Consider the following 17,358-nt stretch of genomic DNA (forward strand, 5'->3'; position numbering starts at 1 on the left):
CTTGAGTCATTTGATCCCATCATTATATGTACCAAAAGATAATAATATCATATGTCTTTTTAAAATTTTTGGTACTTTGAGTTAATACTTTAAAGAGGCATTTATAGGGAGACATATTTAAACGTTGAATAGAGGAAAAAAGTACTTGGGATTAGCTGAAATAGTTTGCCTAGAGAAACAGAAATGGCTTGTGTATCAAATTCAAACATATCTGAAACTTTTTCAATCTCCTGTCTTTCATTACTCAGATAAAGACACTAAACTTATCCAGAGACCCAAAGTAGAAATCTCAGAATCATCCTTGATTCTTCTCTTTCTCTTCTACCCTAACTTTGGTTAATTAAGGCCTACCAAACATAGCTATGAACTGTTTATTCCTTTCTAATTCTACTGCCAATGACCTTGAATCAGTTCAGAAAGTCTCTTCCTTGAGCTGCTATCATAGCCAACCTACTAACAGGGCTGCATCTGTAATGGATTCTTCTTTTTAAATATTAGTGTTTTTGGTAGTTCAGTTGTATATTCTCTTACCCTCTCATTCTGTACTTTCTCCCCAGACAATTCGTCCACCCCTGAGGATTCGAGTACCCTTAATATGATATGGCCCTGCAATTTTTATCTCTAGTTTAGATTACCGTCCTAGACCTCAAACCTACGACAGGTCTATCAGCTTAATAGATAAGTCTAATTGGAGGACTCACGGGAACCTTATCTGTACCACCTCAAACGTATTCCCCATTCTGTGGTCTGTAGCTCAGAAAATGGTACCTACATCTGCCCAGATTAGAGCCAGAAACCAGAATTATTATCCTTGAATTCCCTTATTTTGCATTATCCTGCATTTATTTCTGTCTCTCAAATCTATTTCATATCTCCCCATACTTACCACCACTATCTTAGTTAAGGCCACCATTACATTTCACTTGGAGTACTGTAAATGACTCCTAAATTCTTTCCCTATCTTCAGACTTGTTCCTCTGCAATTCTGGCTACACAATGTAGCTGGACTGATTTTTCTAAAAATGCAAATATGAACATGTTTGTCTCCTGCTTAAAATCCTCCAGTAGTTTAGTACTGCCTTTAGGATCAAGTTCAAACTCTTCTAACCTACAAGGGCCCTACAGTCCCTCTCAAGCTTCATCACCAGCTACTCTCCCTTTAGCTAATTAAGCTCCAGTTTTCCTTGGTCTCTCTCTCTCTCCTTTTCCCTCTGGATCTTTGTAAATTATGTTCCCTCTTCCTAGAAAGTTCTTCCCCTCTTTTCCTTTGTCTAACTCATAACTCATCCTTAAGTGCCAAATTGGATTTCATTTACTATTTTGACAATACTTTTTACGCTTCTCCCAAGATTTGGTTTGGGGGCCTTCTGATTTGTTCTAAGAGAACACTACAGCCATTTTCTTTCTATGCTGTAATGGCCTCTTCTCTCATTTATCACATTGTAGGGCTTCTTGAGGGCAGGGATTTTGTATATTTGTATACAACTCTCTCACAGGTGCCTACCACAGCCTGAATCTACCATTTAGTATGAATTCAGGTCATTGCCCTTCCTAAAGATCTCTGATGGCTCCTACTGAATAAAGACTCAAGTTCTTAACATGTGGCATGCTAGCACATATCTTTCCAATTTTATGTCTTGGAACTCCTACCTACCCTCCCCCCTACCTTCTGTATGTATTACTCTGAACACCTCTGCACAGATCATTTTGATGCAGTCACACTTTTGCTTATACTATTCTGACTTTCTGAAATGTAATTCCTCTGCTTATTTTGGTGGACAATGTTTTCCATACTACTCTTATCTCCAACTCAGGTAGATTTAATGGCTCTCTCATCCAGGTCATCACAGAACTTTAAACTTCACTCTGTTAAAACACATATTTCACTGTATTATAGTTATTTATTTTTAATAATGCCTCACGGGCTATGCAATAAGCTTCAGGAAGGTACACACTACACCTGCTCGTTTTTAGATGCCTACTACAGTGCCTGGCATACAGTAGTACTCAAATATTTATCACATTGGAAAAACTAAAAGCTAACTGTTTCAATTACCCTTACGGAGACTTTGAGACAAAAGATAGGGAAAGGGAGAACAGTTCATTCTACAAAATGTGAAAATGAAAATGTATGGATTTATACATCTTTGCTTAACCCTAGAATGAAAGAATCTGGCTTCCTCCCCAACCTGCTCCCTCTTTTAAAAGTGCCTCTTAGAGACTTTCAGTAACTCTCAAATATACATTATTCTGATTTACTCTGTTAACTCCTACCCATCTTTGGCAAGAGAAATAAGGGGATGAGGAAAAAATAAAATGAACTGGAAATATTTCATGAATAACAATCAACTACGAGACTTAAAAGATAAATTCAATGGCAAAAGTCCAGACTACTTTGATTTGAATCCAAGCCCTGTAACTTTCTGACTTTGTATAAATCACTTAGCTATCAATGCCTTGGTTTCTCTATCTGTACAGTGGGAATGATAATAATACATATTTTACATCTAGGGATATTGTGAGGATTAGAGTTTATATATGTAAAGCATTTAGAATGAAGCATGGCATGTCGTTAGCAGTTAAGTGTTAGTTTTATTATCAATATCTGAAATGGTGGTGGTTTAATTAATAATCAAGAGTTACAGTCTATTCCTAGATTATAAGATAGCGCCCCCATGACAGAATGTGAGCTCTAAGAAGACTTTTCTGGACTACTTGGGTATTAATACAGAGTAGCTGAATAAATAAGCACGTTCTAAACGACTACAGCTGGAACTCTGTTTTAATTAAGACCTTTTATTCAATTGATATACGTTGGAAAATTATTTATAATTGTATTTCTTTATTTTCACATTTATAAGTACATTGATGATCCTGCAATGATGGTGTGAATTAGCTAACAAATGATTATGAAGAACTCTGAAAATACAAAACTGAACTGACAAATTAGTTTATAAGTACCTAATGTAATTCATTAACAATACAGCATATTACCTTAGGTCCTGTAATGCCTTTCAACTCTAGTTCTTAGTTCCTAAGTTCTTAATTTTCTTAAATGGTATTATAAAATTAACTATAATTAATTTAAAAATAAATTTTGGAATTTATGTTGGTTTGAGTTAGAAAACTGTCAGATTTAAGAAGTAGATGCTGTGAAATTTTAAAAAGTTAAATACTGTATTGTACTGTATTGTCATTACAAAATTGTTACCATCATTGCTAAAATAAGTGGTCTTGTTGAAATTTAAGAATACTCACATATATTTGAAATCTGATCTTAAAATGTTATACAATATTAATAAAAATTCCAGCTTAAAAGCCCCAAAGATAATTCTCAAACATATTTTGATATAGCCTGTAATTCTTGATAAATTAATATTATAATTTAGTTATATTTTGAAAGTACAGCCAAATCTTAATTATCTTGTCTATGGAGATATGAATAGCTTGTATAGTTAATATCCATTTCTTTTCAGAACCTCATATTTAGTCTGTTCTCCCACAAAATATTTACCACAGTTAATTTAATGTGCTAATTTGTATTTCTCAACTCCTTTTCTTTCTTAATTAACAACAAAATGACTAAGTAAATACATAATCTAACAACATATAAAACATAAGAAGAAAGGGATATAATTGATAACCAATCTGAATATTCAAGAGTTAGCTACACATTATTGTTTACCTTAAGAATTAAAATAGCCTTATCTTCCTTCATATCTTTAATAAAATCAAACAGGAGTTCCTATGCCTTAACATTCCTAGTCAGAGTTTCTCTGAGTACCTGAAAGAACCCTGGTGGTACAGGACCTACTGGCATGCCATCTCCTGGGGGAATGTTTCCTAGCACTGGACTGGGAGCTGCTGCAGCACTCTGCAAAGAATAAAGGAGAAACAAACCTATATCATTACAGAGAAGGCACAAAACCAAAGACTAATGATAATAGATTGCAGGACGGGATGCTCTTTCATGCCTGGGAACAAATACTGGTAATTTTCCCCATCCTAGAAGTAAACTGAGATACAATAGTTTAGTATATGACTGGTTTAATTAGTTGGTTTTAAAAAGTCTCTTTAAACTTTGTGAAGTCAAATAAATTTAATAATGGATATTTTGATGATATAGTAAATGCAAATAGTACTATGACAAAATAATAAAAGCCTTAGTAAATGCTTTAATACTTTAAGGCACAGGCATCTGAAATGGCAACATCAAAAACAAATAGGTGAATAAATAGGTAAAAAGTTTGAAGATGGTGGGGTGGATTGTAGGAGTTGACAAAAATAATTATCTTTTTTTAAGATTATGCTTTTATGTCATAAACAAGTATAATTAAATTTCCTGCCTATAGGTGGCAACACTCACATTATTCACTTTCTGATATACTGTAATTGGTAGCCAAAATATATAGGGTGGTGAGGACAAAAAAGTAAATAAAGGATTGAATAGGAGAAAAAAAATAGATTTGGAGAGAATAGTCTCATACAAATTATGAAAAAAATCAAATTGAAAAATTCAAAGTCTGCTTCACTTGCAAATTATTTCACGGAATCCTGGCATTTTATAAAATAGGAGTATGGAAAACTTTGGGTTAGACTCTTTGTAATAAAATCAACATTATAGATTTAATACTTACATAGGGAAGTTATACATACAACTGTTCTACAATCATAGATTTCATCCCTCAACCTGATTAGACATATTACAAATACTAAAAACAGTCAAGAAGGGATCAGAAATATGCTGAAGATAGATCAGTTTGAATTGAACAGTTCTGCTATGAAGAGAAATCAAAGCAAAACTTGTATCTAGTGTATCTCTTGCACTATCTTCACCTATATTTCAGTGTATTCATTCATGCATTAATATTCCTTTATAAGATGTAAAATCTCAGTATGTTTGTAGCACTCATTTCCCAGTATATAAATTGATAAAAAATACTAAATATGTTTATTTTATAGTACTGACAGTTGTTAAATAATTAAGGCCAATGATTTTAGTATTTCCTGAGGAAGTCTAGATTTAAATGTGATTATCTGAAATGTTGCTTACCTATGAATGTCAAAATTTTAAACTTCTGATAAGGCATATGAATATAAAAGAAGAAATAGTATTTCTTAGATTTTAAGATGAAACATGAGTCTATTATTCTAAGAAAAAACATGCAATTTCAATTAGTGCACATTAATGGAATACCTACCATTTGTCAGTTATTGCTCTATTGAGCTTTATATAGCAACACTCATGTTTTTAAAAAATGAGAAGCAAATTGCTTTTTTTCATTTTAACTAAACTTGTGTAAAATTTTAATACAACAATGTTAGGGTAAGAAGGAAAAAGTATCATCAAACACAACCTCTTTTAGTTTAAATAAATATGATTACAGCCAGATCTAGGAAGAAAGATTTGATCTGTATCTTTGTGGCTGAAATTACTGTCATGTAGAAATTGCTCTTCGTATGAAAAGCTAGACATAGCCTATCACTATTGTTATAATTAACTGCAGAATAGAAAATTGTTTTACAATAAAAAGACATATTAAAAAAGACAAATTTGGAAATCACACTCACCTGTACTTTCAAATGTATACTATAACACTGAGCATGTGTACAAAGTGACAAAACACAATTTACTGAGTTACTAAAACTTTTTAGTGTAGTTCGGAGATATAATTTCTCCCTCAATTCCAGTTGCCTAAGAACTACATAAAATATGTTTTCTTCTCTATTCAAAGGAATAGGCATTTGTATTCATTTGTAGCTGACCTAAAATTCAACAGGTAATCGATGCTGGTAAAGAAACATGTAAAATTCACAGTTAAATATTTGACTGATTGCTTATTTATTTTTTTCTTTTTTGGTAGGCTACATTGTTTAAAGGTGTACATATGCTAGGTTGGTAGGGTTTTCTTCCAAGTTCTTAATTATATATGTTTCCTGGGTTTTCTTCTTGCTATTATGTAAAAGCAAAATAAAATAAATCATTTGGATGAAGATTTAAGCAAGTTAAACCTTTAAAATGGCTTCTGAATTTTCATCTTATGCCTTTAAACATATTTAATAAATTCAATAAGAATACTGAATTTATTCTCTCTTCTTACATGCAGTCAAGGATTTTTAAGTTTTGTAATATAATAGTTAATGTAATAGGAAAAAGAATCTTTGCCCTCATAAAGTCAGCATTCTAGTGAGGGAAGAAAGACAATGAGTAAAACAAACCAAATATATTTATCCACGATCTAAGAAGAAAAAAGGATGGGGAATAGAGAATTCCCAGTAAAATAGGCAAGGATTGTAATTTTAAATAGGATAGTCAAGCAATCAACAAATCAAACAAATGAATGAATCCAGTTACAGTGACTACTAACTGATTTCCCTTCCTACATTTCAAGATGTACCACATTTTTACAGTTTGCACCTATTCTTCACAGAGGCACAATAATTTTGTGGAAGTTCCTCTTTCTTAATATTCATACTTTAGGCACAACAACAGAAGTGTCTTGAAAACAAGGATTTTTATAGCTAGATGATTCATCGTATACAACATGATGAGTTATCCGATGTGATAGCAACTTCTAGCCTTGACCTAAGGACACAAAGTGAAGTGTGCTGAATGCCGGTAATTATCCAGTATACCCAGTACAAAGCACTAGTCCACAGCATTTTGGCCCAAACTTCACTTTTTGGACCACATTTTTTAGCTAAATTATCCATTCACTCTGCTGGGATTTATTGGCAAAAGATAATTCCCTCTTTATTGTATTATGCGGACTAAGCTTAGGGTACCATTTGGTTGGTACACTTTGTTGATCATTAACATGTGCTGATAATAAACACTATAGAGGTACACTAAATGGTGCTCTCAGCATTGTAAAAGAGTATATTTCTCAAACTGCCTAAGTTGCTAATTTATATACAGTAGCAAATAAATAATGCATGCTTTGAAATTGTAAGGTAAATAAGAAGCTTTGGGAATTAGAAATTTATTTACATGGGAGAAGTACCACAGTTCTTGGGTTATATTGCTGAAATTTCTGAGACTTCTCTCAAGTTTACTTCCAACTCATGAGTCAAATTTGTGCGTGATCCCCAGAAAGTTGTTGTTGGGCCTGAATCACAAAGCATGTATTATTACTCTAAGATGTTGTGACAAAATCACAAAAGGAGAGCAAACAGTTTAATTATAGTTAAGAACTACTAGAAAGCATTAGTTTCACTGAATTTATGTGAATTCCCATTGGAGTAGCATAGAAAATCCTTTACTATATAATATATCCATGACTACTTAGGATTGAGTTTTCAATATAGCTCTCTCTTAAAAGAGAAAAACATACAAATAATATGGATTTACAATATTTCCTCTAACTAAACTGAATATATAAGACTTCAGTGCAGATATAACAATATTATCATTAAAAGTGTTTTGTTCCTTCTAACAGATCAATTTGCATGCTTTTATCATGCACTGCCAGATAATGTATTTTCTAACTGCTCTTGAAGCATTTACTTAGCCATCTGTCCTAAATTTCAAGTTTGTTTTTTTTTTTTTTGAGTGACAACTTTTTTATTGCTTTTTCATTTTCCCAAATCACAAATATAATTTTACTGACTTTTTATAAATCCAATATTTTAAATTTGGTGTTCTCAAATCAACTAAAGTATGGAACAATTATTTGTTTTCTTATTGTTTTCTCAAGGAAATATTAAAATGAACTTACAGAGTTATGAAAGTTCATATCTTTCTTCATGTTTCTATGTAGCTATATTTTGTTCAGTTTGTGTGATCATCATCTTCTCTGGAACTTTTGGCACTTACATCATTCTACCCTCTAAGAAGGCATAGGTCAATATGTTTATGTTATTTATTTCATCATTTCCCATTTTCCTGTTTCTCTGAAATGCTATTATATGACTGATTTTTAAAAATATTTTATTCTAATTCCCTATTTTCTGAATTTCAAGAACAGAGAAATATACTCTTATTTTATATTTTTCTCCTGTTAAATAAAAACTTGAAATAAAAGTTAAAAACCTTCTTATTTTAAATTTAGTTATTATCACTGTTGGTTTCTGATAGCGAAAAAAGTTGTATATACTCTGTATGAAAGTTTCAAAGCAACAGGCATTAAATACAAATTTGTTTAAAAATAAAATTAGGATGCAATTTATTACTAAACACAATTAGCATTTATCAAGATTCTACACATTGAATAACAATTTATTTACTAAGAATGCTAGAGAACTGTTTGCCTAATTATACAGTGAAGAATTAAGACAGTCTATATTTGGTAAAATAGGAAAAACAATTTTATGTGTATGAAAAGCATTTTAAGTACATGAAGATAATAATATAGTATTATTCATATATATGAAGATAATATAGTATTATTCATATATATGAAGATAATATATTATTATTCATATATATGAAGATAATAGAGGAATTAAAATAGTGCTATGATTATTAGAAACTGGAAAGGGGATTAAAGGGAGGGGTGAGTAGGAAGAGGTTGAGCAGGGGATTACAGATTTTCCTTATTTAGCCATCTGTACTGTTTTTAAGCTGCTATGGTACGAATGTGTCCCCTCCAAAATTCAGGTGTTGCCAGGGTGATAGTATTATGAGGCGGGGCCCTTTAGGAGGTGAGTAGGTCTTGTGGGTTCCTCCCTTGTGAATGATATTAGGTGTCTTATAAAAGGGCTTGCTTGATGGAAGGAGTTCATTGTAGTTTTCCCTCTGCCACGTGAGGATGCTGCAAGAAAGCCCCCACCAGACCCAGATGCTGGTGCCTTAATCTTGGACTTCCCTGCCTCCAGAACTATGAGAAATAAGTTTATGTTCTTTATAAACTACCCAGTCTCGGGTATTCTGTTAGAGCAGCACAGAATGAACTAAGACATAAGCCATCGGTAGGTACTTTTTGAGAAACATTTAAAATAATGATAGTAGGTATCTTATGTTGGCAACTTTAGTGTAAAGCACAGTAAAATATTTTGGCTATTGGTTGAGGACATATTATTTATCATACTAAAAAATCATCATTTGCCTAGGACTATAGAAAACAATTTTCAAAGAAATCAGGAATAAGAAAAGATGCTTTTTGCCTTTTCATTTTTTGAGTAGTATTATTTAGTGTTTCTTTTGGGAAGCAGGAGATAAGTAATCATATATTGATAGTTTTCTTAAATCATCATTGTATTTCTGAGATAAGTCATGCTTGATCATCATGCATGATGCATTTAATAGGCTACTGAATTATATTTGGTAACATTTTATGTAGGAGTTTTACATCTCTATTCTCAATGAGACGGGTCTAGAATGTCCTTTGATGTATTATATTTTTCAAGCTTGAGCATCAGGATTATTCTACCTTTTCAAAAGGAATTGATGGCAAATTATTTTTTATAATGCTTTGAAGAAGTTTATATAACATGGTATTTATCTACTTATTGAAAGTTAAAAGACACAGCAGTAAAGCAGTAAAACTGCCTAAGACAAAGGCAATTTTGGAAAGAATTATTATCTTTTTATATTTTCTACCTCTCTTTTCTTCAATTTGGTTCATTTACATTTTCTCAGAACACTTCATTTCATTGAAATATTTAGTTTTATCCATATATACACTACTTTTACATAATTTATAAAAGTCCTCTGTAGCAGGTGTGAGAGACACTGCTAAGTAGACCACAAAAGTATGTTTTTCCTTTCTTCTACCAGTCAGGCACATGGCATCCCAGCTGTATTACATTTCTCAGTCCCGTGTGTTCTCACCAAATACCAGGTTCTTACTAATGGAATATAAGCAGAAGAGACACATGTCACTTCTAGAACTTTGGTCGTAAGATCTTATTTGTAATGCTCCCTCCTTTCCTTCTCCTCCTATTGTCTGGAACACAAATGTTTCAGAGATCTAATTTCGGCCATGCAGACTAAAAAAAAAGGATGCCTTATACAATGGCAGAGCACCCGTTAGTTTCAATCTCTGGGTGACTTCGTGGAGCAGAGTCTGCCTACCTGCCCTGGACTGTCTTTCTGAATTGTAGGTCCCCAGAGATGATTATTTATTTCCTCCCTCCTAAACTGAATTAGCATTCTCATCATCTTTCCCAGGAATTGGTCTATTAATTTACTTTTTTTCTGTTTCATTAACATGTTTACTTCTCTTTAACAAATTATTTGCATTCTCCTGCCTTTTTAAGGTTTTATTATTTATTTTCAAACATCTTAATTAAATTAGTAGCTTCCCCCCCCCCCCTTTTTTTTTTTTTATTGAGATGGAGTCTCACTCTGTTGCCCAGGCTGGAGTGCAGTGGTGCTGTCTTGGCTCACTGAAACCTCTGCCTCCCAGGTTCAAGTAATTCTCCTGTCTCAGCCTCCCAATTAGCTGGGACTACAGGCACCTGCCACCACACCAGCTATTTTTTGTATTTTTAGTAGAGACAGGGTTTCACCATGTTGGCCAGGCTGGTCTCGAACTCCTGACCTCAAGTGATCCACCCACCTTAGCATCCCAAAGTGCTGGGATTATAGGCGTGAGCCACCACGGTGCTCTATTTTGCCCTCTTTTTAAAATCCAAAGAAAATAAAACTACAAATTTGGCTCTGGATCTACCCTGGGTTGCATCTGCAAAGTTTGACATTGGTGTTCACAATTTTTTTCTTAAGCCATCTAATGATTATAATTTATTTGCCAAACAGTTATTGAATGCAACTAGCAATGGATATTACCGTAATTCAATGATTTACGAAAAAAATGAGAACACCTATATCAAGTTTGCAGATGTAATAAAAGATGCACTTTAATTCACAAATAGTTGGAGGTTTTATTTTTTAATTTGTTTTTTTCTAGTTTTCCAGTTGTGGCCAGGTAAGACGTATTATGCAATTTTTGTATTTAGAAATGTATTGAACAATTTTTGTTGTCTAATCAATGATTGTTATAATTTCCCATGGCTGCTTAGTAAATATCCTTATTCTCTGTCTACATTTTTATCTATTGGCTTAATATCTTCATATTGCCTCTAATTTTTGTCCCTTGCTCTTTCAAATATATATACAATGCCCACATTGTTGTCTGTCCATTTCTCCTTGTGCTTCTACCAATGTTTGCCTTACATATTTTAATTCTGTGTTCATTAGCACAATGTTTATCTTTACTGTGGATTCTATCCTTTATTAAAAGTCACTTTCTTTTTCATGTTTAGTAATCACTGCCTTGAATCTATTTTGTCCAAAATTAATATTGCAAGATCAGCTTTCCTTTTGTGTTTGCATAATAAATCATCTCCTATCCATTTATTTTTAAACTTTATGGCTATATTTTATTTAACTGTTTTGCTTGTTAGTAGAAAAGTTGCTAAAATGCATCTAATGAGATGTCCTTTAAAATTAGAAAAAAAACCTGTCATTATCCTAAGCTTTAAAGGTATTAAAGTTAAGACAAACAATATTGTATGCCTTTCCCTATGAAAAACAAATAAGCTAGCTTATTATTCCTATTCTACATCTCCCTGTTCCGCTTCCCAATCCTTATTATAAACATCTGGTGTTTTAGGCATACATTTTTGTTTTTATCATCTCTTCTTCATTAATAATTTTTAACTTTTACCTTCAGTTTTGTAACCATACTCTTAGCATCCAAAATAATAACTTCAATTTCATCTAATTTTTTAATAACATAACTTCACTATGCTTGAGTTTTAATTTTTATACATTTCTTAATGGGACAGAGAGTATATGGATGTTGTTTTCCAAATCCTTATATGCAGGCAAGTGTCGTTGACGACTCTCATCAACACTATAGTTAACTAGTGTTGTCTAGTCCTTAGTGGTACAGAGAAGTCTGATACCATCTTGATTTTCGTTCCTTGGGATATAATCTGTTTTTATCTTCTAAAGATTTGAAGGACATTTTCTTGATACTTTTAATTCTCAAATGTTTCAATTCTGTATCTAGGTATTGGTCTCTTTAAATTACTTGCCTGGAATAAGGTGAACCTTTCCAGTGTTCATACTTAGTTTCCTTTTTGTTGTAATGTTGGAAAGTTGGGGGAAAATCTTTTTAGTTAATAGGTGTAAAGCAAAGATCTGGTAAACCTCAGAAGGGTCATCTTTTGCAAATGTTATTAACAACTAGATAAACAGTTGCAATGTTATTGATGACTGGGGAAATATGCTTAAGAATCTTGCCAGAAGGATTTTTACAGGTTATTGGTATCATGGGAAACTAGTACACTTGTAGAAATCACATTACATATATATATATATAATGTGCGATAAAATATTAATAAATTTGACTAAGTGACCCTTCCCTTCCGATACTATCCAAATATAAATTCTGAACTATGAGAAAAACAGTATACATAAAATATGTTCTGTGATATATTTACAGTAAGAAATATTCAAAGTAACCCAAAAATTCAGCAGTAATATAACGCTTAAATTGCAGTACATCTAAATTATGGAACATGATTCAACCATTACAAATAATGGTTACAAATGGCATTATTTGAGAAATGTGGGAACCTGTTGGTGATACAATGCCGTGGGAAGCACACCAAATACAGAATTGAGTGTAACATGATTTTAATTATGCAAATGATAAAAGGTAATATATAACAGAGTGAACATATAGTGTTAGCTTAGAGTAATGTACCTGAGTGATTTTTTAAATACAATTTTAATAAACTTTCTGGAATGTCTTATTTCTAACACAAATGAAAATGATTGTTTACTCACACACACCCACAAACCCAGTTTTGTCAATATCTAGAAAATATGACCACATATTAACTTTACTTCAAATAAACCTAATCCCTAAAATTTACCGTTAAATAAAATGCCAATATTTCTAAATTTAAAATAACTCATTTCAATAAAGTAAGATTTGAAGCATTTTAATTTTCGGACTATGAAGAACAAGTTTGTCTATTTTGTAAAGTTAGGTACTAGAAATAACCTAGAAATCATTTACATTATTCCTGGGCATTTGTTTGCACAGGGACACAAGTTTATTTTTAGCACCACATACTCTAGCCTGGGCCACCTCACTTAGTCACCCACTCACAGTCTGGAGAACCAGCATCATTGACTGTGCTACTTTTTTTGGTCTGTTTTTAAATCACAAAAATATTTTACATGTTATTTTCACAAAGTATCCACAGAATAGTATTCAATCCCTTAGGCTTCCAAAAGAGCAAGAGAGACCCAGAAATAACATCAAAAACAAAATCAAATAAACAAACCCAAAATATTCCATGAAGAAGTAGATCCTGGGTATCTAAAAACATGTAAAGGGCCAAAGATTTTGTGACCTAAATATTATAGCTGATACTTGCCATGCAGAAGAAAAAAGACTGCTCTGATTGGCTGGTGATTTCTACAAAATGCAAACTTTTCATATGGAAGCCATAAAGCATGGGAAGTCTGATAGATAACAGATGCAACCACTCTTGCCAAATAAATGTTTTAATGGCAAGAGAAAGGCAACAGGACTCTGATAAGAACAATTAAAAAAAGAATGAAAATCCTTTAGTAGGTGGCCTTTGATTTTCAGTGTTAATTTTCAGAGTAAGCAGCCATGTTTTATGGTGCAGAACCTGGGCTTCTTGCATTCTGCATTCAGCTTAATCAGAAAAGGCAGGTAACAAGAAAGAGTGTAACATTAGCAATTTGTTTCGAGAAAAAAAAATCTCTGGGTGATATATTCACATTTGTACATGCAACCCAAATAGTAGGTGCCTTCTATGTGCCTGAGGCTAAGACGTACTGATTCATTATCGCACAAAATTCAGAATTTAGTGCAATTACCTCTCAAAATGAGTTATTAAAAAAGTTAAATAGCATATAAAACTTTCTGTTGAAAAATGAAATATAATTGAGATATTTTCACATTCATGTTATATATTCAGCTCTCAAGAAGCACTTACTGTCTTCATATGAATTTCAGAGGTTGGGTAAATTTTTACTAGAGCAATAAATCAGCGTTATGGCCACATGATCAAACTCTAGGTCTGTATGTGAGCTTTTCCATTAAACACTCCCTACCGCCCACACACAGACAAATAACATTTAGCCAAATACTTAATAAAATAACCTTAAAGAGCATTTCAAAATACCACAGTTTAAAGAGAAACACAAGGAAAAGGTGTTAGAAATATTAACATTGTCTCCACTTTCACAAGTTGTAAACCATTACATATTCTGGTCTTTCCCTACTTTCTCCTTTTTGACCTAAAAGATGGAAGCCTTTTTCTCTTTCCAATAAACAATTTGATTCATTGTAAAAATCCCAGGGCTTCTATTTGAGAGTCTAGGTACAGTTCTTACTATTCTTACTACCACCTAGTAAGATAAACTGGATAATTACAGTCATCCCTTAGGAAAATATTTTTTCCCCTCTGTGGCAGGCAGAATGGCCCCTCAAAGATATCCATGTCCTAATCCCCAGAGCCTGTGAATGTGGGGCTTCTAAATCCCCTAAGCCTGTGAAGCTTAGGGCAGCCCCCACTGATTTCTATAACTACAAGAAACTGAATTTTGCCCGCAATAAATAAATCAGCTTGAAAGAGAATTCTTCTCAGAGCCTCTAGGTAACAGGCTGGCATGCCCATACCTTGATTTCAACCTTGTGAAACTTGGAGCAAAGAAATCAGCCCAGCAAACCCAGACTTCTGACCTACAAAACTGTGAGATAATAAACTCATTGTTTTAAGCTGCTAAACGTGTGGTAATCTGCTATGGCAGCAATTGAAAACTAATATTCTCCCACTCCTGTTCCTAAATGATTATTTCATTTTTTGGATAATATTTTTTCATGAGGCATCTAGAAACTAAGAAACTATGGATCCTAAAAGGTTACTGTACTTGGCCTATTGAAGAGTATGTACTTGCCAATTCTATCATTTTGATTACATCAACTCTCCTTCTGGTTAAAAATAATCCCAAGTTTTACGAAACTAAGTTTTGTGGTTCCCCTGGTCTCATGGTTCTTTTAGTGGCTTTGGATTGTGCCTTGCATGAATCAGTTTTTTCCCTTCCACAGTTAAGAGGAGGGAAGCACAGGGAGGGGAAGAAGAATGGTACATACTGCATCTTTTCTTTGGCTATTTTGCCAGCCAGGCCTCTAACTCTGCCTTCCTCTCATTCACAAAGGAATGACTCTTTAATTGTTGACAAGTTCCCACCAATTCCATCTAGACTGTAGTGAAGCCAGTTCCTATGGCAGGGAAAATATACATACAAATGAAACCATAATTTAGGATTCATCATTCATATCAACTTGCTGATGGTCTCTATTTTGACCTTGTACTCTAATTCAAAGTAATTAGGATCTAGCTTTAATCCTTGTTCCAAAAGAGGGTCCATTTCTTTCTTTTATTTGTTAGATTCCCTGAGTCGATTCCCATTCAACTAGATCTGAATGTCTCAGAGACTAGCGCTCACATTAGAAACAAACAAAAAAAAAAACTTTTAGGTGCAGGGGTACATGTCCAAGTTTGTTATATAGATAATTTCATGTCACAGGGGTTTGTTGTACAAATTATTTCATCACTCAGGTACTAAGCCTAGTAGCCAGTAGTTATTTTTTCTGATCATCTCCCTCCTCCCACCCTCCACCCTCAAGGAGGCCCCAGTGTCTGTTGTTCCCCTCTTTGTGTCCACATCTTTTAATCATTTAGTGCCCACTTATAACTGAGAACATGTGGTATTCGGTTTTCTGCTCCTGCATTAGTTTGCTAAGGATAATGGTCTTCAGTAGAGCTAACATTCTTGAGAGTTCTTTCCTTATATTAATTCTAAGGGACTGTATCTGCCACTGGACTTCTATTTCCACTGCTGAGTCTGCACTACCTGCAGTTGGATTCCCTTGATATCAATAGTTAGTTCAACTGCCGAGATCACCACTCATTTTTTTTTATTGCCATCTACTCCTGGTGCATAGTTTTTCCTACCTGTAAAGCATTTCCACTGTTCATTTTATACCATCCTAATGGTGACTACTTACACATACCTCTGCCTATTACCTGTACCAGTCTATAAGCTCTCCAAGGCAGATCTACTTCTTGCCAATGTTCTGCTGTGGGACCTCTCTCATCTGCTTCCTCTGTCATCCTAGAATGGCCCGATCTTAGACTCCAAAGCACATTTGTTCTGACTGCATAAGCACAGCCCTTCTAGTTAAGAAGTTCTTTAAAACATCTTTGTCACAGAACAGATTACAATCATGGAGGTATGGCTTTGCATCAATAGCATGAATCATTGTAATTTTTGTTTGTGTGTTGATTTTTCCAGGAAGAAGGTCATCATTACATACTCATCTTCTAAAAATATCATATCCCCTATACGTCAGTAAAAAGTTTACACAAAAAGGCACATCTCCTCTGAAAGAACTTAAAATTTCTGCTTAAGCATATTTAACAATTTGTTTTATTGTTTCACCTTTTTCTTCTGAAATTTATAGAAATTAAACCCATAAGAAGAAACTTAAAGTAAAAATATTCAGTTTTTTTCCCTTAACACTATTGTTAGCACAGATCTGAAACAGTATGCATCCAATATAACAGATTTCAAAAAGTTCTTAAAATTTATCTAGAACAAATTGTTAAATATTAGTACGTTTCACCAAAAATTTTAAGTTATTTCACTATATCATAGTATTTTACTATTTTAGGGTGATATGCCTTCACATACTGCAGCACATTCTTTTGGATATTCTCAAAATAATAAACCTTCATCCTGAAAGAGTTAGTTTATTTTTTTGGAAGCAGACAAAATTCATTTGGTATGGTGTTATGAAATACTGAGTAATAAGACTGGATAAAATATTTTGAAGTAAAAAATTTAAATACGACAGCTGTTCATATAAAATGGCTTTGAATTTAATTTCAAAAATCATAGCATTAAAAATTATATAATTAAGATGTTTTAGGTCTTTATATATTTTTAAATCAACCTTTTGAATTCATTATTTTCATTAATTAATGCAAGTTTTTAAATCCAACAAATATTTGCATCTACTATAGATGTGACATTGTGGTGAGCAGACCTTGTTCTTGTTCTTAGGAGCTTATAATCTTAGAGGTGGAAAAGACAATGACATATATATTTACCAGGGTGATAAAAATTAGAAAAGGGAAGAAGAAGGTGTCCTTTAGAGGGTTAAAGAAGGTTTCCTCTAAGTAACAAATATTCTTCAGGCTGAGACCTGAAGAATTGGTCATAAGGAGGCCAAAAAAACAAACAAACCTACAAACAAACAAACAAACAAAATAATAGAAAGAAAAAGTAAGGCAACAGAATTAAAAGTATTACAATTTAAAAGAATTCAAAAGTAAAGAGCATAGGGTAGGGAGGGG

General features: G+C 33.1%; 1 protein-coding gene across 11 annotated transcripts in view; it reads right to left on the reverse strand.

Moving 5' to 3' along the window:
- Positions 1-17,358, reverse strand: part of SSBP2 (single stranded DNA binding protein 2) — a 324,484-nt gene that overhangs the window by 88,082 nt on the left and 219,044 nt on the right. For 8 of the 11 annotated variants that reach the window (XR_002522615.2, XM_021939513.2, XM_009208712.4 and 5 more), the window contains exon 5: positions 3,785-3,874. The exons of the other annotated variants lie outside the window; for them this stretch is intronic. Coding sequence is in view for 7 of the 8 variants with exons in the window: in XM_021939513.2 (XP_021795205.1) it covers positions 3,785-3,874 (90 nt within the window). In the remaining variant the exon portion in view is untranslated. The remainder of the gene's footprint in view (positions 1-3,784; positions 3,875-17,358) is intronic. 11 annotated transcript variants of the gene reach the window in all.

This window comes from Papio anubis, chromosome 5 (genome assembly GCF_008728515.1).
Source record: "Papio anubis isolate 15944 chromosome 5, Panubis1.0, whole genome shotgun sequence".
Lineage (NCBI taxonomy): Eukaryota > Metazoa > Chordata > Mammalia > Primates > Cercopithecidae > Papio > Papio anubis.